Source organism: Rhinatrema bivittatum, chromosome 18, assembly GCF_901001135.1.
Source record: "Rhinatrema bivittatum chromosome 18, aRhiBiv1.1, whole genome shotgun sequence".
NCBI classification, from domain to species: domain Eukaryota; kingdom Metazoa; phylum Chordata; class Amphibia; order Gymnophiona; family Rhinatrematidae; genus Rhinatrema; species Rhinatrema bivittatum.
In genome coordinates this window covers 37,692,871-37,720,811 of record NC_042632.1, presented here as the reverse complement: position 1 = coordinate 37,720,811, position 27,941 = coordinate 37,692,871, and the positions used below count along the sequence as shown (strand labels likewise).

At 41.0% G+C, this 27,941-nt stretch overlaps 1 protein-coding gene across 1 annotated transcript; it reads left to right on the top strand.

The window, feature by feature from the left end:
* Nucleotides 1–457: 457 nt before the first annotated feature.
* On the top strand, nt 458–27,941 carry NMUR2 (neuromedin U receptor 2). Its single transcript, XM_029583445.1, has 4 exons — nt 458–1,132; nt 18,151–18,235; nt 23,069–23,194; nt 27,682–27,941. The coding sequence occupies exons 1-4, from the start codon at nt 458–460 to the stop codon at nt 27,939–27,941; spliced, it is 1,146 nt and encodes a 381-aa protein (XP_029439305.1).

Sequence of the window (27,941 nt, the reverse complement as noted above, 5' to 3'; positions counted from 1 at the left end):
ATAAACACCTGCAAGAATTTAGTTGCTGGTTTCATTAGGAACAAGCAGCTCACTGCTCTCTGCTTTTTTTCCCTTGCGTTGCCGTCTGCTTCACCGAAAGCTGCATTAGCGATCATGAGAACTGGTCCTTTATGACCAGCCAGCTATTCCATTTATTACCATAAGATTTTATTCCACGAGGCTGTCCAATCGCTGGCCCTGAAGGAGGAGTTTTCATCTCATGGAGAGTTCTTCACAAGGGAACAGCTGCGGTAACAGCAGCACAACCTCATAATTAAAGCCACACATACAAACTCACACACACATACAGCTCAAAGTGCATCTGCACTTTCATCGACAAAAGGCATCAGCATCCAAGCAGCCAGGTGAGAGGCAGCTTGACTTTAGATTGCTTACCTGAGTGAACCAAATCAAAATGGAATGGACTTCTAATTTATCATGGTCTGGGCACTTAGCCATGGAAATGGCTTTGATGAAATACTTGAACAGCACAGAGGACTACTTAGCATTTTTATGTGGACCGAAGCGCAGTCACTTGTTTCTGCCCATGACTCTGGTGTATGCTTCGATTTTTGTCATTGGCGTAACAGGCAACCTCCTAGTCTGCTTGGTGATTCTGAAGCACCGCAATATGAAGACCCCAACCAATTATTACCTCTTTAGCCTGGCTGTTTCAGACCTGTTGGTGTTGATCTTTGGAATGCCACTGGAGATCTACGAGATGTGGAGCAACTACCCCTTCCTCTTCGGGGCGGTGGGCTGCTACTTTAAAACAGCTCTGTTTGAGACAGTGTGCTTTGCCTCCATCCTGAGCGTGACCACGGTCAGCATTGAGAGGTACGTGGCCATCATCTACCCCTTCAGAGCCAAGCTGGAGAGCACTAGGAAGCGTGCCTTGAGAATCCTGGTAGTCATTTGGATTTTATCCATTCTCTTCTCTATTCCCAACACTAGCACCCACGGCATCATGCTACAGTATTTTCCCAACAGAACGCTCGTCCCCAACTCCGCCACTTGTATTGTGGTCAAACCCATGTGGATTTACAACTGTATCATCCAAGTCACATCTTTCCTCTTTTATGTGCTGCCCATGGCAGTCATAAGTGTGTTGTACTACCTGATGGGACTTAAAGTAAGTTGCAACAAAACTTTATATACTCGGTTAGCATGTATATTCTTTGAAGTTATAGAAAATATATTAGATTTAATTCTGCTTTTCAATGCCTTGTTTTGCTGTTTTTATTTAGCGGCCTCCTGGCCTTTAATGTGTTTTCACTTTTAACAACTGTTACACACTATCTGTGCATTCCTTCTCTCTGCAGTTAGTGCTCATTCTGCTGCTACTGCTTGGGCAATTCTAAACAGCATCAGTTAGCTCCGTAGAGCTGTGGCTGGCTTAGGGGGTTTTATTTGGCTTCTGTTAAGACACTTCTTCAACAGGAACAAAAGAAAAAAAAAAGAAAATACCCCCAGTGCAGTAATGTTCAGAGCAACTGAGATCATGTACAATGTCTGAGCAATAACATGAGCAACATATGGGATTCGAGCGGGGGCCATAAACAGAGAAATATTTGTTAATTAATAAATATTGTTGAAGCATATTTGAAGCCAGGATGAAGGACAAAATTGAAGGGTATTTGAATAAAACATATCACAGCTAATATGCATTTATGACTGCTAAATAAATACCGAAATTATGATGTATCCATTTATTTAGTCTTGTTTCTGGGCATTATATTTATTCTTTTCCTGTGTTTTATTCATTGACTGTGACTGTTTTATTTTGCAAGCTGCTCAGGGCTGTGTATGGGCGGTATATAAGTAATTTTAAATAAATAAATAGTAGTCATTACACAATATATTTTGATAATCTGGTACGGTACTGGCATATAAAAGTATGTTTCTCATAGCAGACAGAGAGAGGTGGTGCTGTAACTGTTGCTATGCCATTTGATCTATTAGAAACCATATTTAAGGATCATCAAACATGTAGAAAAATGTGTTTCCCTTCCAAAGCTCTTAGTTTTCTGTTCTTTTTAAATCTGTATCAACCATTTAACATTCAGTCTATAGAATTAAATGCTTGAAACACTCTCTGGGTACTCTATTTTCCACTCCACCACATTTTTTTTCTCTTCCCTTCTTTGTAGATTTCGGAGGGCAAACAATTCCTGGTCTATGAAGTTGTATTGTGCCCATGTACTTTAACTTACACTGCAAGTGTATGGGATGATAACATTAGCATGGTAATTCTTCTTTAGGGTATTTATATCGAAATAATAGTAATAAAAAAAAAAAGATCCTATTCCAGCAATAAACAGATAAAATTAACACTGAGGGATTTCTATCCTGAATCACTCAGTGTATTAACTTTTCCATGCCCTGTACTGCACTTATTTTGGTGCAACACAGGAGATAAGCAATCAGGGTGCACACGTAAGGAAGACTTCTATATAGGCTACACCAGGTTTAATGAAAAGATAAAATTTACTACAGACTAACACTATATTTTCAGGCATTGGTAGACACACCATGAATCTGCATTAAATAATTCCCTCCCTTAGGTAATTACCTGTGATTTTGGCAGATAGGAATCTAGAAGAAATACCTTGAAATCAAACTGTACTGGAAAAGGAATGGGTCAGGAATGAAGTGGGCTGTAAAGGATGTTATATGGCAGGTTATTGGTTTGTACATATTTAAAAGCAAAGAGGTAACATTTTTTTTTAATTATTATTAACTCTGATCCCTAGTCACTATTGATTTGAAAACGGACACAGCCTGTTTTGCATCGTTTCCACATTATGAGTCTACAATAGATGCATGAAGACACACAAAATATAAGATTTGTAGAACAGAATATAGGATTAGTTTACATAAATAACTAAATAAATAGACAACTCAACCCTGAGACTATTAGGGGATGAATTTCCAAAGTGACTTCTGCAGGCAAGACAGTGTTTTATGCACAGAAGTGGCCTTTTATAAAATTGCTCACCCGATAAGTGAGCAATTTTATGCCATGTTCGCGGGTAAGTTTACTTAGGACCGAGCAGAGGCATTTCCTGAGTTGGAGCTGGTGACGGGGTTTGGATTTACCCACACGCTTTATAAACATCAATGCTATGGGGTGACTTTTCAAAGAGTTATGAGTGTAAAACAGCATATACACACATAAGTAGGTTGTATCCAGGTAATCCATATTTTATACACCTTGAAAGTACGTGCATACTTTAGATTTCATGTGCAGAATTAAAGGAGTGATCTGGGCCATTCTGGCATGGGGTGAACAGTTCCATGCATAAATTGCTATTTTAAAAGTGACTTACATACGTATTTTTGCCAACTTACTTTTGTAATTTTACACCTAATTATCTTGAATAAGTGATATCAAATAGAAACATGCAGCGATACTGCACTTCGGTTCGGGCTTCGTTTTCGGCCCGCCGCAGGAAATTTTTGTTTTTCCCACAGTTCGGGCTTTTTTTTTGGGGGGGGGGGGGGGGAAGAGACACCAATTTTGGGTTAGTGCACGCTAACATTTTAAAGTTGGTGTGCACTAACAGGAACGTGCACTAACCCGAAAACCACATTTTTCCAAAATTTTGGAAAAATTGCATTCGTTTTTTGGTTCTCCTGAACCAGGACGAATTAGTCAATTTCAAATTCGTTAAAAACGAATGCACATCCCTAATATCAAATGTGTTTATTGTGTAGTATTGGCTGGATAGGAAGTCTGGGTTAACTGAGAGGAGATCAGGCTGAAGAACCAGGAAGGCCTTGATGACTTAGAGAAGAAGCAGCTGATCTGGTGGAGGAATGGGAAAACTAGTCATTTCAATTACGTATGAATGTTTTAAAATATGCTGACCTAGGCTTGTAAATCAAGTTTTTCGCAAGTCTTACTTTATTTTCACACAGAAAATATATGTGCTATATTTTTTAAACTGGTAGAAAATGTACATGTGTTCAGTGCATTGATTAATGCATTGCATATATTTGTACGTAAACAGATATGTGTGTATGTTGCAGGGTAGACATATGCTTATTTTATAATATGTGCAGGTTATAAAATACTATCATAAATCTACGCGTGGCCATATACATGCATAGATGGGGCTGCACAGAGTTGTTTGAAAGTTATCCTCTATGAGGGTAATTTTCAAAGGACTTAGACACTTAAAACTTGGTTTGCAAGTAGAAATGCACTTTACACATGTAAGTAGGATTTTGAAAATTGCTACTATATGCCATTGAAGTGTCCATAGGATATTCACATGTAAGTGCACATTAAGGAAGTAATTTTCAAAGGAGTTATATGTGTAAATGTAACATACTATTGGAGCAATTTTCAAAAGCCATTCAGATACTGTAGGTATTTCCCTATCCCCAGAAAGCTTTCTGACTTGGAGGATTAACTTTCAAACAATTGCACAAGGCAGCATATATGCATATATATATCCACATGTAGTTTTATAATCGTATTTTATAACACACGTATTATAAAATATGCGTATCTCTATGCCACAACATATGCGTGTATATAGGCTTATCCGCAAATACATGCAATGCTTAGAAACAATGTATATCAAAGCACGTGCTTTTCCTACCTATTTTAAAAATATACGCACATTTTACATGCAAAATTAAAAAAGGAGTTACACGCATAAGGTCTGATACATGCACATAAGTCAGCCAATTTTAAAACATGTGCATAAATTTAATTAATCAATTTACCAATTAGTCTACCTGTTCTCCCAGTCCTTCTTCAGGTCATGAAGACTCTCCTGGTTCTTCAGTCTGAACTCCCCCCAGTCTACACAGACCTCCCACCTAGTCAATACTACACAATAAACACATTTAATATCACTTACGCCAGATAATTAGAAGGTGTAAAAATACACAAGCTGGGGGGAGAGTAAGCATAAGCTTTGCCATAGGCAGTTTTGGAGGCACCTGGTTCCAAGCCCCATGGTCTCAACTGTGATGTCATTCAAGTGAGGCAGCCCACTGCCAAAGACCTTGTGCATCAACGTGCCTGGGACTGATTGCCTCCACTAGCTTCCTCCTTGATTGCCTGTAATTGTAAGTACAGCATGGGGGAAAAGGAGGAACGGCATGGTTAAGGCACAACCAACTTGTTCACCTTCTTCTGCATCTCAGCAGACTCTTGATGTATTTAACTTTCAGAGGCAACAGCCAGGACAAAGTGAACTTGAAGTTTTTCACTCCGCTTCTTCTGATACTTCGGTCTCCTTAAGATGTGAAGGTCCTTTTCCTCCTTAGATTGAGTTACTGACCCTTACCTGGACCTGGGACTGAAGGGGGGATTAATACGTCTACCCCTTCCTCATTCCATAAAGGGGAATTTTCAGTGTTTGGTGCAAGAAGGCTATTAGCATCTAAAATGTCCGAGCTGATTAATGATTTTCCATCTACGAAGCCTGAAGTAATCACATTAGAAACACTATGGACTGCTATTTCAAATATGGAAAAAATTTTCTTCTACAATAGACCCCATGCTTGAGATTTTAGGTGGAATTTCCATTGGTATTCTCAGTTAATTAAAGATCAGGGGAGAAATTAGTTGAGATAGAAAACAAACATTCTACTTTATAGGATTCTAATATTGCCGTTATGAAAAATAATTTAATTTTACATCAGAAATTGGAGAATATGGCAAATTTTTCCAGGAGGCTAAATTTGAGGTTTATCTCCCCTTGAATTGAACAAGGAAATTCTACCAAGAACATCAAAAGAATCTACTCCTACTTTCTCAAAGGTATTTTATTTGCTTGAGCATGAGGGGGTAATAGTTTCATTTGATGAAGGATCAGATAAAATTAAGATAGCATCTGATAATATTGATCTAACTAGGGATTTTTTGGAACATTTGCAATCTGAAATATTAGACAGAGCAACTTTGCTAGCTACTGTCTCTCAAGAATCAGACAAACAATTAACATTGGGATTTTATCTTAGTATGAAAGACACAACTTCCCTGGGACAAAAGATAGCAGTTTTCCCAGACATTTTCAAAGAAACACAGCTTAAGAGAAAATTGTTTCTTTCAATGAAGCAGAGAGTTAAGGCTCTCGAGGCTAATTTCCTTTTAAAGTTCCCATGTCAGTGTGTCATTAAGTTGGATAGAACTAAATATAATTTTTTTGATCCATCACAGCTGAAGAACTTTCTTCAAAATAGGAATATAGCAGTCCTTAAAGCTATAGATTGAGGCCATTGGATTTCCTCTGAGTATTTTTGAAATTTTCTCATTGTTTTACCTCTCCTCCATTTAGTGGACTAGATAATAATGGCTATGAATGGCACTTGCTTTTCTCTTTTTTTCCTTTTTTGTTTGGTAAGCATATGTTTGTTATGTATTTATCTAATCAAGGTCTCTTGATTGTTTAATTTGAAATTGAATAAAGAGATTAATTACAAAAATATGTAAGTTGGCAAATATACACTTGCATCTTTAGAAATAGAAATGTACACACATTGGCCTCGCCCCAGAATACCCCTAGACTACCCCTTATTTAAAGGCATATATGTGCATGCAAAAGTGAAAATATGCCAGGAATTGTTATCTTTTATAAAATATGCAAATAGAGGCTACTTATGTGCATATATGCTAATTTTTAAACCCATAGGGCCGAATTTTAAAAGGATTACGAGCATAAGATACACACGCAACCCTTCTAAAATGGCCCTGCGCACGCCAAGCCTATATTGCATAGGCTTCCGGCGCGCACAAAGCCCCGGGACGCGCGTAAGTCCCGTGGCTTTCTTGGGGTGAGCGTGTCGGGGGCGTGACGCGATCGGCACGTCATCCAGGGACAGTGCCGCGGGCGTGATTTCGGCCAGGGGGCATTCCGGGGGCATGGCCGCGGCCTCCGGACCGGAACATGGCACATGGCAGCCAGCCTGGCGAGTGCAAACTTGTGAAACAGAGGTGGGGGAATTTAGATAGGGTCGGGGGGGGGGGGGGTTGGGGAGGCAGAAGGAAAGTTCCCTCCGAGGCCGCTCCGATTTCAGAATGGCCTCGGAGGGAACGGGCAGCGCGCGCTGGGCTCAGCGCGCGCAAGTTGCACAAACGTGCACCCCCTTGGGCGTGCCGACCCCGGATTCTATAAGCTATGCACGTATTTTATAAAATCCTGTGTACTTTTGTTCGCGCCTGATGCGCGAACAAAAGTATGTGCGCGCGCTGTCTATTAAAATGTACCCCATATTAAGGTCTGGATTTATCAAAATGTAATAAGTGCCAGACCTGTTGTATTTTCTGCAAAGAACCACAGAGAGAGAAAGAGAGAGAGAGACTAGCCATAATGAACTCTCCCTAGATAGGTATTTGTATCCCTATTGGAGGCCCACCTAGTAACTCGATGTGAGGTTTAGGTATCAGTGTAGGGGGTTAGAGGCCACTTTGACATTCAACATGAGATGTATGAACAGAACAGTGGTTTCTTGTGAAGATTTGATGACCTTAGGAGTGAGGAAACTCACTCCAAGATGATATTTGTGCAAGGTTCTCTCAACCTGGCTTGATGGACACTCTACCTGGGTAACATCAAGCTAGGTGGAGAGAACATTGCACAAATCTCATCTTTGGGTGAGTCTCCTCTCTCCAAAGGTCATCAAATCTTCACAAGAAACCACTGTTCTGTTCGTACATCTCACGCTGAATGTCAAAGTGGCCTCTAACCCCCTACACTAATACCTAAACCTCACCTCGAGTTACTAGGTGGGCCTCCCATAGGGATACAAATACCTATATGTAGGGAGGGGACATCATGGCTAGTCTCTCTCTCCCCTTCCCCCCCCCCCCCCCCCCAAGATGGTCAGGCTGGTGCTCCAGGAGCTTCAAACCTACTAAAACAGGCCTTTCAGGAGACATCACAAAATGCACTAACACCTTACCACCCCATAACACAAGCTATCGCACAGCTTAACGCTACTGAAAAAGGTGTAGTTAAAATCAGTGTTAAGACTGGCAAACCCAGCCCACTCCCACCCCTAAGAGGAGCTTTCTTGGATTTGCATGACACCATACAATATGGTGCTATTGCATGCATTAAAGGCATTTTCACATGCATTAAGGGCCTATCACATGCGTTAACAGGGCTTTTCGCATGCAATAAGCCCTTAACGCATGCGAAAATGCCTTAGCACATTTTGATAAATGATCCCCTAAGTTTGTACCTGAGGCAATGGAAGGTGAAGTGACTTGCCCAAGGTCACAAAGAGTGGCAGTGGGATTTGAACCCTGGCTTCCCTGGTTTGTAGCCCACTATGTTAACCACTAGACTATCCCTCCACCTTTTACTCTTAATTTTTTTTTCATGGTTTTTAGCCAGGGTTGTGCAGGCACAGTAATTTTGTTTCTGTTCCTTTGTTGTTGGGTTTGGTTTTTTTTTGGGGGGGGGGGGGGGAAGGGGTGGTTCATTTTTTGTTTATTTAATGTTTTTTTTTCAGTTTGATTCATTTCCTGAATGAAAAAAATAAACAACAAAAAATGGCATTGGCTGCACCTGAGATAGGCACTGAAGGGAAGTCAAATTGGTGCCTCCAGGCAGCCAGCACCTTTTTTTTTTTTTTTTAAGGGATTGGTGGTGGCAGAAGTGAATGGGCATCGCTTCTCCCCCGTTTTTTCCTCATTCTCCCATGGAAGGAATAAGTCAGGGTGAGAGAGCCCGGCCCCTGCAAGAAATAGAAATGGAGTCTGAGGGGCCCAGGCCCCAAGGCAAGTTTTGCCAAGCAGAAGGGGGGTTTATTAGAGGGGCCTCAGCAGACCCCAAGCTTGGCTCAGTCTGGGCGCCAAGGTTTGGCTGAGAGGCAAGAGTGGGGGGTTTGAAGGCCTCGGGTGGCCATGTTTTTAACAAAAACAGTCTCATGAAAGACTAATTTTGATTTGTTCCATTTGAAACACCCAAAATGGCCTCATTTGATTCGCTTTGCACAATCATTTCATATGAATGCACGGTTTATATAAGTTTTGGGAGGGTAAATATGTTGAAATGAATGCTAAGTGAAGTCCTGAATTCTAAAATCTGAAATAAAAGGATCTGCAAAAAAGCATTTAAACATAGACACCCAAGGAATTGTACTACATACAAGATATCACGCCTTATTAGGGATGTGAATCGTTTTTCTAACTAATTGAAATATCGTACGATATTTCTAACTTCGTTAATATATTGGATAAAAAAAAAAGAAACGATCACTTTTCCCCCCGAATTTTCGTAAAAATCGTTTTTCGGGTTAGTGCACGCTAACTCATGTTAGCGTGCACTAACCCGAAAACAGATTTTTAACAAAAAAAAAAAAAAACCGGGGATCTGAGAGAAAAATGAGATTTTCCCGCTGCCAGACGAACCTGAAAGTGGGAACGATTGGGCACCCGATTCACATCCCTACTCCTTATCCAAGTCAAATTTTTTTTGTCTCCTCTGTTTTGTTCACTGTCATTCAGAGAGATGACTATATACAGTAAGTTTCCAAATATAAACCAACATGCAGCCCCCTACCCTCATGCCTTTTACCCTGTTCTTATCACTGTCCTCCTACCTATGTATGCAAATATATCTCATGCATATTCACTGTGGAAATCCTGAAAACCAGACAAGTTTGTGGCCCTTGAGGATTGGACTCTTTTTTTTTTTTTTTTTTATTAAAGGTCTTGCATTCCACAGGCTCCAAAATACATTTGTTCAGTGTGGATTAATATATCCATATTGACAATCCAAAAACATGCATTTCCTATACGAACATCTGATGACCAAGGGTATTCACTCTCACTTGTTGAGAGCTGGACACTGGGTCTGGCTTTCAGGGTAGCCACAAAGAATATTTATCAGATGTAGGTGCACACATTAGGTCTGCGATTCAGGTTAGTTTGCATATTTTGGTTGTCACCTTTGAAGGACCGTAATGAGTCCTGACATAAATCAAATGAAATAGCTGCCATCTACTGAGCTCAAAGGGGATTCAGATACCAAATTACCTTATCCATATGACTGATGAAAAAAATGGATTTTCTGGCAGTCGCAGTCTTCAAAACGCCCCCTTTTATTTAAATGAAATAATGCAGTGTTTTGTGTGGTTGGGTTATCCCCACCTAAAATAATCAATTTCTATTACTGCAATTTTGCACGCAACTGTAAGTATAATAAATCTGGTAGACTTCATTTCTCTAGCCATTTTTTTTTTTATAACCGAGTTATTAAGATTTATGGACACGCTCAGCACTTGCTCTGGAAGGGGTAGGCAGATTCAGTCAAAGAATATAAATAGACTAGGGGCTGTGCCCCCTGCTTGCTTCAATCCTGCTTCACGTTCGTGCCTCGTAGGGAAATTCAAGGAATGGCCTGGCAAGCGACCACTGAAAGGAAGGGCGGGGGGGGGGGGGGAGGAGAGCTGTAGAATTCTCAGTCTTGCTTCTCCTTTTTTTGTTTTCCCCCCTTTGTGTGCGGGAATGATAAGGGCAGGGGCATTGTTAGCACCTGGCACACTGGGCCCATTCCCAGACTCTAAAGCTCAGTGCCCTGAGTCATCAGGCTGTGCCACACAGCTGAAGAGGGAAAAGCTGCGGTTGCCTGCACCCTGCTGTTTGATTTAGTGGGGGGGGGGGGGGGAGTGTGTGCATGAACTCTCTCCTCTCTTCCCCATTGTATTCTTCACTTTGGCCTCCTCCATATTCCACCCTCTCCTCCCCCCCCCACATGCGTGTGCGAGTGTCATGGGGAGGTGAGAGTGAATGTGTGGGTGTTGGGGGTTGTACTCTTTTCCTCTCGCACTTTCCACATTCTCCTCCTCCCTACTGTGTTTGTTTGTGGGTTCAGTGTGAATGGTGCGAGTGGTCTGTTCATGTTGAGATTGAGTGAGCTGGGTGTATATAAGTGTGTGTGCACGCTCCTCCCTTTCCGTAATAACCTCATTGGGTAGGGAGGAACCCCCTCCCTCTCACTCTCACATATGTTTGTGTAGATTTTGGCGTGTAGGAATATGTTTGTGTGTCTGTAGAGTAGGGGATGTAGGGAAAGGTGGGGTGTGTGGCAAGGGATGGCTTGGGGGAGCTAGGGGGTTGGTAGTGTGAAGTGAATGTATGTGAAGGGGGAGCATGTGAAGGGGAGGAGAGGAGAGGAGAGATGTCCAGGGCAGAAAGTGGGGGGTGTATGTGCAATGGTAGGTTTGTGACTCCTCCAGCTCACCACCCCCTCACTTTTCCCCGTTCCTGACTTCTCCCCACCACTACTAACTATTCCCTCTCCTCACTCTCACGCTCCCACTATTTCCACTACTCCCCCCCAACTCCAAATAACTCTTTCCCCTCTCTCCTCACTCTCCCCCCCCTTCCCGTCCTTATACCCCCTCCACTTACTATGGCACTTCCCACCCTCTCCTTCCCTCCCCGCCTCTCCTAGTACCATTCCACCTCAGGCTCAGAGGTAATCTTCCTTTCCTTTCCTTCCAATTATTATTTATATACCGCACATACCATACTCATATAGCCAATCAAGGCAGTTCTCAGCAATCAAATACATAAAAATGCATCATTTAAATTCAAATTTCAAACCTTCCCTTTAACAGCTCATTTATAGTACCATCACCCACAAATATAACTGCATTCCTTATATCAACCAACTATTCTTCTCTTCTTCAACTTCCTGCCACTGGTAGGTTTTGGGGAAACCCACCAGCCCTTCTGCTGCTGGCATCTCAGTTTTTTTTCTGGTGGGGCCCGGGAATCCCCACCAGCCTTTCCTTTGCTGTCATTCCTCATCTGGTAGGGTCCCTGATGCCCCACCATGTAAGGATCCCTTCCAGTCTCAGTGCCCCCACAATCTCTGGCTCCGCACTGAAGCTCCTTCCTTGCAAGCCGCAGCTCCTCCCACTGCTCTAGGTAAGGGCATTATGCCTGTGCATATGCAGATGCGAATCAAGTCTCACCCGGAGCCCCTAACATTTTTATAATATATAGAGAGAACGTCAACAGATAAAATCCACCGTAATAGCTTTGGACTATTACACAGGCAGTTTTTTTGTTGTTGCTTTTTTTATTAATATTAAGAAAAGTAACTGTTCTCCAAAAAGGTTTTCACCATCAATAAAGCAACACCAAACCAATGCTATAGTTTATATTCCAGGAACAGATGCAGGAATGCTAAATTATTCTATTCATTATGCATTCTTGATAAGTAGAGCATGATTTCCCAATACTCTAATCATTATAGAAGGATGTGATGTGAATTATTGGTAAAGTGATCAGTAAAACAAAAGCAAATTAAAACAGGAGGCTTGCACTATAAAAGTTATACATAGAAAAACTGAAGGAGCTAAAGAGGTTACTCACTAGAAGGAAGGAGGGAAAAAAGGGAAATATTAAACATTCAGATTTCTAGCAGATTTCAGTAACGAGCCAGAAAGGAATAGATGTGCACTGAATATTTTGTTTTGTTTCATTCTGATTTTTCTGTGTTGTTTTGATTTTTTCCTTCGTTTGTTGTTTATTTAGTTTGGTTTCATGAATTCAAAATGAAATAAACAGAAAAAAAGTGAAATAGGGGAAAAAAAAAGAGAAAAACCATGGTGGATCCAGGCAAAGTTAAAAACATAAAAAGCATCTCCATTCTTGGACCCCCACACCACATCTTAATACATCTGCTGCTCTTCCATAGGCAGGAGCAATGTCCAGTTGCTTCTCTGCCCCTCCTCTCCCTCCTGCCTCACAGTTCTCAAAATCAGCAGCCAGTCAACCCGAGGCCAGAATCTGCCGTACAGCATAATGGCTCCAGCCATGGACTGACTGGCATCCATTTTGAAAACAAAGAAGGGAGAGGGAGGACAGGAGTGACTGGGGATCACTCCTGCCCATGGAAGACTGGCGGGGGGGGGGGGGGGGGAGGGGGATATAATTGGCCTTGAGAGGTTTTAGAGGGATTTTGGAGGGACCAGCTTTGTATGGCAACAGTGAAGGGTTTTGTTTTTTTTTTACATGGGGGAAGGGCTGCTAGCAGAATTTTATAAGGAATATAAACAAACCTTTTTTCATCCAGTGGAAGTGGTTAAGGGCCGGGCATGCCTAGGACAGACTCACACAAAGGGGCATTAGGGACAGGGAAAGGGAGGGAGCAGAGCACAAGCCAAGGAGGATCTATGTGGCAGTCCTGTAGGCAAACAGAAATTTCACAGGGTAAACCCAATGGCCCTTATCTGCTAACATCTTGGTTTCTATGCAAAATTAATAAGGAGTTGGGATATGGTAGATACACCCATGTAAAAGAAACAGAGACTTTTCATTTAAATTTTACATTACAAAAAACTGGCAGTACAAGATAGAACACTTCCTCAAAATGGAAGGCCGACAGTAAGGATCACCCAATTTTCCAGCACACTCCCTCTGAGGGTAAAGTTAGATGGACTACAAACTGTGGAATTAGGAAGTCTCATTGTGCAAGACATAAGAACTGAAGAATTTGCCATACTGGGCCTTGAAAGAAAACAGGAAACTCCAGCCACGCAGGAAACCCAAAGACTAAATCAAGGGAGCAAGCATGTAAACATCTAAATATTCCGCAATTATTGTGGAATATAAACTAGTCTTTTTGGGCCGTATTTAGATGTTTTGCTGCTTGCGGCCTTGATTTAGACTTTGGAAAGCTTGATGATTTTTCATTAAACTCTCTATGCTGTCTTTAAAACAATTGTTATCTGCTTGGAGTATCCTGCAAATCATAAATTTGCCATGCAATACATCTCTTCTCTGGCCTCAAACACTTTTTTGCACATGGAGGACAATTTGAAAATTGCCCTCTAAATAAATAATAAAACGGCAACTTTTTTTTCCTACTAAATTGTGTACTTCATGGTAAAATCTGCCACAACTGAACAGGTTTTCCTGCAGAAAATTGCAGAGAATCTGTGCAACAGTGGATTGTGTTGAAAAATGCCCTGTACCTGAATTTTAAATAAATCTGATTCACAAATCTTACAGAAAATTTCCATATTTATTTGCCAACCAAAAAATATGGACGGTGACACGACATCAGTAAGCACTTTCACAGGGCCCCCATCTTCATGTGCAGAAAAATGCATTTGATTTAAGACACATTCCATCCTGAAGGTGAATAAATCCTTACAAAACATAAGAAGTTGCCATACTGGACCAAACCAAGGGTCCATCAAGCCCAGCATCCTGTTTCCAACAGTGGCCAAACCAGGCTTACAAGTATCTGGCAAAAACCCAAACACTAAGTAGAGTCCACGCTACTGATGCTAGTAATAGCAGTGGCTATTCTCTGTCAGTTTGATAAATAGCAGTTTATTGACTCCTTTCTCCAGGAACTTGTTCAATTTTCACTCAGTGGTTAAGATAATGCTTTCAGAGAATTTTTCAGCCAAACCTGACTGCCTAAGTTTTGGCTGAATACTTTTTCCCTAAATCTTGTGAGGGCCCGTGATGTATAGGATGTACGAAAGATCCAGATTCCAATTACTATGGCTTTTTTTTCCATTCTGTAATTATGAGAAAGAACTTAGTAAATCAAGGCCCCAGACAACAATAGAAGTAAGAAATCAGTTTGTCTGGAGTCTGGAAAGTATCTTTATTTAGTATTGATATAACATGAACTATTCTTGAAGTCATTTGTTTATTTGAAGACTTTGATTGGTACTTTTTTTTTTTGACACTGAAATCATTTGAAAGTAATTTTTAAAAAAATGAATGAATGGGGTTTCTATCTAGGGCTCTATGTGTGACAGTTGATGCCCATTGATTTATGAATAGCCCATAAAACTGTGCCTGCAAATTTCAATCACAATTTTCAGGTGGTCAATCTGAGGCATTTAATTCTCATTGCACCACTTTTTGTTAGCCTTTTACGATATGTGGTAGCTTTCGGCTATTTTTTTTTTTTTGTTTGGTGATTCTTATTGCTACATAATATTTATGCATGCCCATGATTAAAAGAAATAATAAGAGGGTCAAATTCTAAAAGGTTTCAGTGCTTAAAACTGAAAGGTAATGCATAGGTAACACTTATGCGTGTAAGCAGCATTTTGCAAATGCTGGAAGTGTGCAAGTAATAGAAGTGTCACATGTAAATGTTAAAGGTAAAAAAAAAAAAAAAAAAAAAAGGTGAGCTTTAAGCCCAGAGCGTTCTGGGGTGGAGTTTAGAAGTTTGTGAATAAGTTGCTATTTTGTAAGCAGAATATGTGCATGCTAATTGCTAATTGAATTGTGCACTTGCCTTTCACCTACAGCTTTTGGGTGGGAGGTCTAGATTAAGTGGTGGAGGGGAGGTCTACTGGTGGGAGCGTGGGTGAACTGGTGGAGGTACCAGAGAACTGGTGATTAAAATTATGTGCACAGGCAAGCATATTCATAAGTAGGGTAAACACGTACTATCTAAAACTCCTGTTTCCACGCATAACTGACAGTTATTGCACACATTTGTTATAATTGTTTCAAGCACCAAATATATTCATGCAATTTTATAAAATGGATATAGGAAGTTTTGAGGCAGAAACGTGTGATATTTTGCAATGTATGGCTTGTGCCACACAGTTTGTAAATTCCTCCTGTAACTTTAGACGCACTGATTTATATGCACACCTTACATTGTTGACTTAAACTCCTTATGTCTATGGCACTTCAACAGAAACTATGTTGCATATTTATTTTAGATTTAGCTCTCGCTTTTTCAGTGGTAGCTCAAGGCGAGTTGCATAAGATACTGTAGGTATTTCCCTGTCCCCAGAGGGCTTACATTCTATGGGCCCTCTGAATATCAGAGTTAGCTGAATAACTTATTTGACTAACCTAATGTCCCCAGAATGCCCTATGTTATCCAGCTACATTTTAGCCAAATAATGAAATATCTAGGTAAACTTTAGCAGGATAAGTGACCAAAATATTCAAAATTTGGCATTTAGCCAGGTAACTCTAAAATTATCCATCTAAATGCCTTTGAATATGAACCTCTTAGTAAATAACCCCTTAAGTTTGCACCTGAGGTAATGGAGGCTGAAATGAATTTCCTAAAGCCATAAGGAGCATCAGCAGAAGTTGAACCCTGAATTACCATCATTCTTAGTCTGGGCTACTCATCCATGTGCTAAGGGAATTAAAGGGTTTGTTTCCAGAGGGCTACTTAGCATTTCTAGTCGAATCTGCTTCACCTTAACCTCTTCTTGGAGATAGATATTGCTATACTCTTCCCCAAGTAGGTTAGGTTTAGACATCACATTCTCTCTGACTTTTTCATTCCCAGTGTGAATACTGTGTGGAGATAAAATTATTTACTACTCAATAACAAGCACAGGTTATGAAGAAAGATGATGACAGCAAGACCGATCCCATTTGTCTATATTTCTTCTTCCTGCAATGAGACTGCAGTTCCCATCGAATCTCCAACTTTTCCTACTCATCTCTTCTATTTCTCTATGCTTTCCTGAATTCTGATACAGTTTTTTTTTCCTTCACCAGTTCTACTGAAAGAGCTGTACTATATGTATGGGCCCTCCCTATGGGTTGGCCACTAGATGTTCCTAGTACCTCACAAGCCAGCTTGCAGGAATACCACATTTCAACTCTTCCACTAGAGGCTGCCTGAGTGGGTGGACCTTGCCTATAAGTAGGGACTAGAGCAATAGGAGGTGAGGCATTTGAGTTAGGATTTTGTTGAGATAGAGTCTGCTCTTTTAGAGTGAGGCCTACTCCCTCACTCAGTACATTTATGAAAGAAAATCTTTTTAGAGCAATAAATGCTTGTCAAGAAGACAGAGACTTTTATGCCGAGAATTGTTTGCCTGGAGTGTAGCCTGGTGGATCCCTTGTTCTAGAAATTACTTTCCACAGAAAAATGCATGCTTCTTCATGTATCACTGATTCATTCCTTTTTTCCTCCAGGACAGTGTTTCCCACCCTTTCAAAGTCAAAGGCAGGCCTACATGGACATAAATATTATGAGACACACCAAATTCCATTGGGCAGACAATGCAGACATGAGAGCACCCATATGGTCAAAAGAATAGCTAGAGAAGCACTGAAAGCCCCATGTCTCTCCTATTTACTAAAACTAAAGAGGACGGGGCAGAGTTCTCTCTCTATATATAAGTTAGCCTGATGTGGTAGGCCCGCTTGGTTAGTTACCTTGGCGGCTGCTAGAGCTCCTCCACTGCCGCTGTTTCCATCAATCAGAGTGAGAGCCTCACCAGCTGGGAAATACTGCGCTCAGATTATACCATAGTTTCTTCCTCAAGTCTCTCACAAGAAGTCTTACGGCATAGACTCTGCATCACAAACCTATAGAATAGGACAGCAGATAAAGGACCATAAGGCTCACCCATTCAGCCCAATGTCCTTCCCCTTGCAATATCCGAGACCTCACTTGATCTCCGATGTTCATTTCTTCAAAACTGGCATTTTGGTAGCTCTCTCTGAACTCTCTCTACTCTATTTAATCTCAATTTATGACCCACCTTTCTGGAATTTGTGCAAGATGGGGTAAACATCCAACAATAACACAACACAATTACTGTGGGCCTGATATTGAAAGTGTGTTTATCACTTGACAGTCAGTTAAGTAAGACTCAGTTACTTATCCAGCTATCTTTTAGCTGGTCAAATTGTGGGTGGATCAGGACAGTGCTACTTATCTGATTAACTTAACCAGATAAGTAGTGATATTCGCTTTTATCCAGTTAAGTTAATTGGATAAGTAGGACCAGCCATAGAGCTGGTCTAATTTAACTAGATATAACTTATCCAGCTAAGTAGCAAGACATATCCAGCTACAAGACATATCCAGCTAAGTAGCAAGACATCTTTCTCTGCCAAGTTCCAATCTCCCTGTTATATGTAACTGCATTTTCCGCACCACTGTTTTTAGTTTATGTTTTATGATGCACCCCTGTTCTATGTGAACCAGCATGATGGGACTGCGTTCCCGAATGCCGGTATATAAAAAAACCCAAAATATGCAGATATTCATCATCATAGCCGGCTAAGTTACTTAACCGGCCAGGGCTCAATATCAGGTCCAACATTTCTACATTCTGTAATCAATGATTGCTGCCAAATTAGATTCATCCTGACTAGTAAAAGGGAGTGAAGTTTAACATCTGCATCCTTTTTTTGTTTTTCAGCTTCGACAAGATAAGTCTCTGGAAACAGATGAAATGTCAATGAGCATCCAGCGACCATCCAGGAAATCTGTCACCAAGATGTTATGTAAAGTACCAAGACCTTATTTATATATGAAACACGTAAGAGTAAAAGAACAAACCAGTTCTAAAGGGTTAATATACATCTAGATTAGGAGACCTCGTGTTGTAATGGGCTCCATTGTATATGGGGGACAGGTAATTTTGATTTCTCTATTCCATTCCCTGAGAACAGCAAGACTACAAATACAGTTAATGCACGCACTGGAGTAAAACCAGGACTGGATCAGAGTACCCTAAGAGTCTAGATTCAGTTAGCAAACTTACGTACACCAGCCGTCCACATCTGGAGACCTGCCCTCAGCATAAAATATACTGAAAAAGTGTTAAATCGTCACACAAATTTAAAAAAATGTAAATAGTTTACTAGCCGTTAAACTCATGCACCCTTTCATGTTGATTTAAAATTAAACCCTGGCATTATTTTATAAAGTTTTTAGAATGTTTGTCCAATTTTTCTACTCTGTCTATAAATCTAAGCAAATTATTACTATTCTAGCTTCTGTATGAACCCCATCCTGGTGTAACACTCAGCTTATTTTGGAATTTTTTTCTCCTTTTTTTCTCTCCTTTTCATTTCATTTTATTTAAAACAACAAAAAAAATCCCCCATAAGAAATAATGGAAGACAAACTGAAAATAAAGCCAGTTCCAACTCCCCCCCCCCCCCCCCCCCCCCCCCCCCACACACACACACACACATACACACAGATTCTGCCACTCCTCTTTCCAATCCCTCACAGACCCCAGACCCTCCCTTCAGTGCCTTATCCCCATCTGTGGGGGGGGGGGGGGGGGTGTCTTCACGGAGCAGAGACGATCCCCAGTCATTCTTGTCCTGCCAGTGTACCAACACATTAGCATGAGCATGCAAAACTTCGCTTACACTTGCAAATGAAGAACCGACATATGCAAATGAGGGGTCACTCAGTTCGTGCTAATTAGCATTGTGTGCCCACTCTTCATGCCATTTAGTAAGAGCTTGCTAAGTGGATGTTATTTAATAACTGCCAGGGCCTGGTGTTACTAATGCGAGCATGTTACTTAGTGAGGGCAAGCCAAATAGCATGATCATGCTACACTGAAAATGTCAGAGCGCTCAGTTAACTGAAAAATGCACATCATGAACAGTAGATAACTCTGTACAACTGTGCCCATGGCCTTTGGGAATGAACACTGTATATTTGAGGACACTTCTCATTGCCAAAACAAAACACAGTTAACACACAATTCTTGCATATATTCTTATAAACATACACATAGTAACAAATGGTCCATGTACAGTCTGCCCAGCAAGGTGTTTAGGTTTGTAATGGCCACTCCATACAGAAAACTTACTATGGCTATCTTAGTGCTTCATTTCCATCCTCTTGCCACTAGGGATCTTCTGTATTTATTCCATGGTCCTTTTGAATCCCACCACCTCCTCTAGGAGGACATGCCAGGCATCCACCTCAAATATCTGTACCGCAAATAGATTTTCTCAAACAAAGCAGTGACAGAAACTTTTCAAGCACCGATTCTCACCTTGCAATGCAAAAGGCACAGAGGTTTCATACTGGTGTGGAAATGGACATGCTCCAAGAGATTGGCATGATTATCAGGTTCATTACTTTTATTCCTGTGGTCAGTGTGGCCACCGAAGCCTGCAGGGGGAGGGGCAGCTAGCGCCATCTCTTGGCTAGTCATAAAAGCACAGGGGCTAGTAGGTGCCCCCAGTCCTTTCTTCAGCCTTCCCTATATATATATATATATATATATATATATATATATATATATATATATATATATATAAGGTGACAGCAGAGCAGGGAGACAAGGAGGAGAGTGAGAGAATGGCAGAAGAGAGCAAAAAGGAGGTTTCAGAGGAGTTCAGGGGCACATACTGGGGCACTTTTAAACAATCCACTTTTCTTTACATCAGGCAAATGTATTTTCAAATAATGGGCTCCCAGAGGACAAAGGTCTTTGCTGTCACTGACGTTTTTGGTGGCAAAAACCGGTGTAGACATTCAGGCTTGAAACGGAAGAACAAGACTGAAGCTCAACGCCCTGTTTGAGCTGACAATTCTTTTGTTTTGAATGCAAAGCTCCTGTCTGAGCTCTGAGGCAATAACAGACACTGTGATACTTCCACTGTGGTGCCTACGTTATAGGGTGTTCATAGAAAGAAGAATAGCGAAATATTAGTACTTTTATGGATCAGGACAGCTAGGTTCTTCAGTGGATCTCCCCATGCATGATCCTTTCTGTTCCCAATCATGTCATTTGACACTGCTCTTGGAAGATCCTTACTGACACATGAGACAGATGGTTCAAACACACATTCATATTAGGTTTCTATTTTCCTGAAACTCTCCACTCAATGCCCCCCCCCCCCCCCTCACCTGGAGTGCAGTAGATCTCCTATTTCTTTCTTCTAAATGTACTAGGCTTAGTTGCATGCCCCTTGGAAGTCAGCGGAGCAAACAAAAGGAAAAGAGAACTGAGCATGTTCACTTTAACATGCTCAAGCTATTTATCATGCCCTTGGTAAGTGACATGCTCATGCTATTTAGCCATTGCATAAGAGTAGCGTGACCATACTATATCTGACATTCTTTACTGCGAGTATACTAAGATGGGGGTCCATTTATAAAGCTGTGGTATTTTTCCCCAGAGGGGAGAAATACTGAAGAAGCTTCCAAATAGGTGGTACTGCGTACCGCAGTTTTGGAAACCATGTGATATTTTCTCCTGCAGTAAAATTTTGCAGGTGAAAAATGTTGCAGGTAAATGACAAAAAAAAAGACACGCGACGGTGGTCCCGTCACCCTGGGGCCATCATCCACGTAAAAGGTCATCATGACCCAAAAGATCCTCCAACCAATGTTTTGAAACAAACACTGGGGGTCTTGTGAGACTCCTCCCACCTCCCCACCCTCAAGCAGTCCTCAGGTAAAAATGTTTTTAAACTTGCAGCGAATGCCCAGCCCCCTACCCAACATCCCCTTTTGAAGTGCCTCCTACGCCCCAGGCCCAGTGATCTTTTCCTTCATAATGGCACCAGTTGACGCAATACTAGGATTTCGTTCATTTGAGGGCCACCTCTAGAAGTGGCAGGGATGAGTGGGAGTCTTACAATCCCCTCAGGGGGTTGTTTAAACATGTTGGGTGGGTGGGGGGGGGTGTCTTTTGGGCTGTGATGGCCCTTTAAGAATAGCCCAGGAGCATCAGGATGTGCATTACCGACCCGATGCTCCCAGGGATTACTGTAGCTACCTTTCTTGAAAATAATGCAGCTTGTGTTTTTCGAGGCAAGCCATGTTATTTTATTAGCATAAAGTGTACTAGTAATGAGCTAATTTGCATGCATTTGCAAAGTATATGCATTTAAAGCAGCTCATTACCGTAGACACCCATATTATTTGGAGGAAAAACATGCCTTATTTAAAATTCTGCATGTTATTGCTGCATAAGTTGTTTAACACATGTTAAATGCATAACATGGCTTAGTAACTAGACCCCTAAATCTTTTTGCATCACACTCTTTGAATGGCTGAAAAAGCCAATTAAATTTTTTTGCAAGCCAATTGGTTTTGTATGAATTTTATTGTAGAAGCCCCAGTAGAAAGTGTAGAAACCATGATTGTTTGAAACTATCCTTAACTGGAATAAAACCAAATGAAGAAGCAAAGAGCCAAGAAATAGGTACCTTGAAATTTGGATATTCTGGTCCCCTTTCAATAAGCCGTGATTATGCAAAATGATGATGTCTGCATTTTTTCCTTTTAAGAAAAGGTTTAAACTTTAAAGATTTTTTTTTATTATTATCTAACCAGATCCATCTCTTACACACATGAAATCTGCCCATATTTAGTTATGTATATATCTTATATTCCATGATTCCACTAGTAGTTCAATGCAAATTGCAATAAAAAAAATGTATGTTAAAACTTCAGAATTGCAATGCTGGGTCAGACCAAGGTACATCGAGCCCAGCATCCTGTCTCGTACAACAGCCAATCCAGGTCACAAGTACTTGGCAGATCCCATAGATTAGATCTAATTCCTGTTACTCACTTATAGGGATAGCAACAGCTTCCTTTAGTCTACCTGACTAATAATGGACTTTTCCTCCAAGAACTTGTCCGAAGTTCTTTTAAACCCCGCTATGCTAACCGCTCTGCTCATGTCCTCTGGCAACAGATTCCATAGCCTGATAGAGCGCTGAGTGAAAAAGTACTTTCTACAATATGATTTTAATCTGCTGGTCGTTAGTTTCTTGGCATGCCCCCTCTGTTTTAGTATTATTTGAAAGGGTAAATAACAATCCTTTATTTACCTGTCCCACTCCACTCATGATCTTATAAACTTCAATCATGTCCTCTCTGAAGTCTCTTTTCCAAGATGAAGAGCCCTAGCCTGCATTGGCTTCTCATCGTAGGAGAGATATTCCATCCCCTTTATCAATGTTTGTCATCCTTCTCTGTACCTTTACTAGTTCTGCTGTACCTTTCTTAAAGTGGGGCAACCAGAACTGCACACAGTACTCAAGATGGCCATCAGCAAATACAGTACTTATTATTACGATTAACTATGTAATACTGTTTTATTCACTGGGTCTTATTCAAAAAGGGCTTTCCCCATTCTATGCCTCTGGGACAAAAAAAAAGGCTCAAAGTGTTCCATACAGGCTCATGCAGGCTCAGGTCTTCTAGTCAGTGTCTGAACCCACAAATTAATGACTCCAAGTACTATTTATTAACCACTAGCTTAAAAGCTAGAATAAATAATTCAGACGGGATACTAAATCAGCTGCCTGTTAGGTTCATGCTCTGTGCCTGCTTTCTTTTCGCAGTTGTCTTAGTGCTGGTGTTTGCCATCTGCTGGGCACCATTCCATGTGGATCGACTCTTCTTCAGCTTTGTGAGAGACTGGACCGAGCCACTTGCCAATGTATTCAACATTATCCATGTGGTGTCAGGTGCGTGAGTTACTTATGAAGGTAAAACCTTGGCATGAATACAGGACAGTGTTCATCAAAGCATGATCCCAATATTACAGTCATTGGAAACATACAATTCATACAGGTACAGTACACTGGGCTGGATAGTCTTGTCCGCTGTCTTCCAATGGAACAGAAAGAATAAGGCAAAGGCAGGACTAAAAGCCATAAATTGGTTATGTTAGTTCTTTTTATTCAGATCCTGCCAGCTACCTGTGACCTGTATTGGCCACTGCTAGAAGCTGGATGAATTTCTTATGTTCTTAGTTTTTATAACATAAAACTACCCATGTAAAAGTTACTGTACCCTATGTTTTATTTTAATTTTTTTCCATGAATACTAATTAAATTGATTTTCTACCTGCACACTGGCATATTCTTCTGTGTGCCCTAATTCCAACTTTTTCTTGTGCTGGACTGGTAGTCTTATGGAATAAATAGGAAAAGGACCATATACTACAACACATGGTCCAGAGAATCAGAGATGCACGATTGTGCCCACGGAATTTTGAGTGACCTGGGCAGGAATATAGTTTTCATACAAAACACTGCCAAAACATTTAAAATAAATACTGTATATTATCTACATTTTATAAATAAAAATTTTTCACAATACCTTCTGGGACAGGGCCAAGAGATGTGCATGCAAATACCTATGCACCAGCGCAAATGTACTTCTATGGATGAGGTGGAAGTCTTAATAAAACGACTTCCAGGCATCTCTGAAGTGTTTGAGGGGTCTGGGTAAACTGGGAGGAATGCAGATTAAAGAACCAGGGGGTTTGAAGGACTTAGCTCTAGACTGGGAAAACTGGTGAAACTGATCATGGTGTGGATGAGCGCCTGTTATAAAATTCCCTCACTTACGCGTCTCAAAATGGCTGTACGCACACACTTGTAAAATTAGGAGTACACATACGTGTGCCAAGGCTATTTTATAACATATGCCCATTTGAAAGTTACCGTCTTAACGTGGATAAATGGCTTTTGAAAATTACTCCGATAGTATTACATTTACGTACAAAACTCCTTAGAAAAGTCATCTGGGTGAGCATTTGAAATAGATTTCAAAATTCTTTCCCATGGCTGAGTCAATGAACAATTTTAGCTCACAGTTAAAAACAGGGTCTTCCAATCATATAGCTCTCCCTTTAAATGACCAAATCAACAGGTCATCATGACTTCGATAACCTAATAAAATGATATTTTCTATGCATCACATAACTGGCCATAGTTAAGCAATGTAGAAAATCCCTACCTTACTATTACTACTTGTCATTTCTATTAGGATAACCCTACATTAAGGATGTACATTAGTTTTGAAACATGAAAAAAACACAACAAAGCAGACTGTTTAGTTTCAAAACAAACTAAAAAACAAAATTCATTTTCTTTTGTTTCATTTTCTGATTTATTTGCATAATTTATAAATTGTACCTGTAAAATGCAAATAGTGTGTGCAAAATGAATGTGTGTATTTGCATTTTATGTGCACAATATGCAAATTGGGCACAAAAACAGAAAAATTTAAAAAATAAGACATAAAACAATGAAGAAATACCACAAAAAAATACTGAAACGAAATGAACCAAAATTAAAATAACTGGAGAGCACACCTCTATCCTACAGATGAATTTCAAATAACCAAAAAAGACCTGAACTTGGTGAACTATGACTTTTTTTTTTTTAATTGTTAGAAATGGTTTCAATGCCCCCCATATTCTAACAAACGTATCTACAGGGAGACTTGTCATCGTACTTGGCGCATCTGTTTCTATTCCTAAAAACACAATTCCTAAAAAAAGAAAAAAGAATCCTGTGAGAGAGATTTTGTGTTTTTCTTGCACAACAAGGCTTACAAACCTTTTGGAATCTCTCCAACATGACCATGAATAAGAAATCATCCATATATCATTCAACATTAGGTAAATGTATATTTTTCAACCATCAAAGCAAAAATGTACTCAATTTTCCAAAGTATGCACGGGATATTAATCAACCCACAGGCGTGCATTTTTTGAAATAGAAATTGTTTCCTAAATAAAAATCCATTAACCAAAAATAAGATGGGTGGACCAGCAATAGCCAAAAGGTCAATTCTGTGTTGACCTTCCAATGCATGAGCCACAGTGATCTCAGAGCCCATAGCCACACTGCTACACAGCAGCTGAAGGGGACTGCTTGGAGGTTTGGATTGAGAGAAATATCAGTCCCGGGGCTAGAAACCAAACCTTCTGGCTCACATGCTCCACCGGGCCTCAGAGAAACAGCAGCCGCATGAAACATGGGTATTTCCAACTGAAAATCAGGTGAGTTCAATGACATAAAAACTCCTTCCCCTTCTGCTTCTTTACTTTTTCGACAAAAATTCAGCAGTGCTAGAAGGCAAAATACAAGCAGGTCATCAGAGCTTCAGCGTGGTTCCTTCCTTCATGTAGCCATCTTGGATCCCTGCATGGACATTTGATTTTAATGAACCAACAGAGCACATGGGGTTATCCAACCTTGACTCTTTCCTCAGGACCTCCCAAGCAGGGTTGAGCTTTCACTTGCTTTCCTTTTCTCGATGATACACCTTCATCTTTTTCACTCCGCTTTGCTTGGTTCTTTTTCTGTTTAAGAACTTTAAAAGCCAATTGAAGGAGCTGTACAAAGTAGTCTCAGAGGTAGATAAGAAGCAAATGATCATCAGAAGAACCAGTTTCAGCTGGGCTAAACTTACCAGAATCAAGGAAAATGGCAGATAAATCATCTCTGGTTAGGATTGAATCGGACTTGCTGCTTGTTGCCACAGACACTCATCCTCCAACTTTTTCAAGGAGAATCAGCCATCAACCCTTCCCCTTGGTTTTTCTTTGTTGGAGATCCTCAATCAGGTCCTCAAAATCGTCTTTGTCCTCCTTCATACCAGGCTGTCACTTCCTCTGATACTTTTTGGAGCATCAAATGATTTTTGAGTTCCTGACACTTTCAGTATATAGTCAGAACCTCACCTAGATGGCCACTAGCTCTTGGGACCACCTTGGGAACCCTATCCTGCTGTCTGGTTTCTGGCATGCCCCAAGCTTCTCTCTTTTTTTTTTTCCTTAAATTTTTTCCCTCCTCTCAACCCAGTAGCTGATTGAGATCTATTTTAGTTTTCCTTCCCTTTAAAATAATGTATAGATAGATAGATTCTCCTGATCTACAATTACAGAGTTCCCCTGCTTTTGGCATGCCCAGCCTGCTGCAGTGCTACTTCTCTTCTTTTTTGATTTTATTAAAGCATGTCGCTCCCTTTAGGACTGCTGCAGCTTTCCTTTTGCAAGGGACTTAGGAGAGGAAGCAAAGTCAAGCCCCCAGTGACAATGACGGTAACTTTGAAACAGCCAGGCCATCCTTCATGGTGCTCAGATCTCTAGTCTGGAATCAAAAGTCATCAGTGTTACCTCTAAGGTGCATAGGGGATCATGGACACCTTTCTCCCTCCTAGTATGCTCCAGCTATCTATCAGGCTGATACAGAAAAACGCGTGGGAGAGCCAGCGAGCGCCCACTCTCCCGGTGCGCGCACAGGCCACTTCTCCTGGGCACGCGATTCAGGAGGGTGGCCTATGTAAATTAGGCCCCAAGGTAAAAAGAGGCGCTAGGGATAATAGCGCGTCCCTAGCGCCTCTTTTTCGACAGGACTGGTGACTGTTTGACAGCCGACGCTCAATTTTGCCGGCATCAGTTCTCAAACCCGCTGACAGCTACGGGTTCGGAAAATGGACGCCGGCATAATTGAGCGTCCGTCTTCTGACCCGCGGGCCACGGGCCGATTTTCAATTTATTTTTTTTCAATTTATTTTTTTAATTTTTGGGGCCTTCAACTTAATATCGCTATGATATTAAGTCGGAGGGTGTACAGAAAAGCAGTTTTTTCTGCTTTTCTGTACACTTCCCCGGCGCCGGCAGGTGTTAATTTTTGAAAGTAAAATGTGTGTGTTCACTGCACATTTTGCTTTCTGGTTCGCGTGGGAATAACTAATAGGGCCAACAACATGCATTTGCATGTTGTGGGTGCTATTAGTTTCGGGGAGGTTGGCCGCACATTTTCGATGCGCTATTACCCCTTACTGAATAAGGGGTAAAGCTAGCGCATCGAAAACGTGCGGCCAAACCCGGGCTAACAGTGCGCTGCACTGTACTGTACTGTATTAGCCCGTTTGCTGTTTAAACTGTGCAGGGTCCAATAGACTTCAGGAGCTGCTGGCCCCACAAACTTTAAACCATAAGATGGCTGGTTGACATCTTCCGCACACCTCAGAGGGAACACTAGAAATTGGGTTGCCATTTTGAAAAGCTATGGGAGGGGATCCATGCCATGAGGCCAAAAAAGAGTGCAGTAGTTTGTTTTCTATTGTTCAGGTATTATAATTATGGTTGGGAGGATATCATAGAATATTCAATCATAGATAATCTATCTTATGTCTTTTCTTTGTCCAGGTGTTTTCTTCTATCTGAGCTCTGCTGTGAACCCTCTTATTTATAACCTCTTATCCAGGCGCTTCAGGTCAGCATTTCAGAACTTTATACCTGATCATTGTAAAAGTTGGGAAGCCAAGCACCCAAACAGTGGAATCCAGCCTCAGAAGAGCATATTTATACTTGGAGCCCGTAATCTGGCAGACTCAGGGGAAGACATCAGCCCTCCCTGCACACATCGGACATCTGTTTGTAGTTCTCACCTATCTACAGTTCTATGA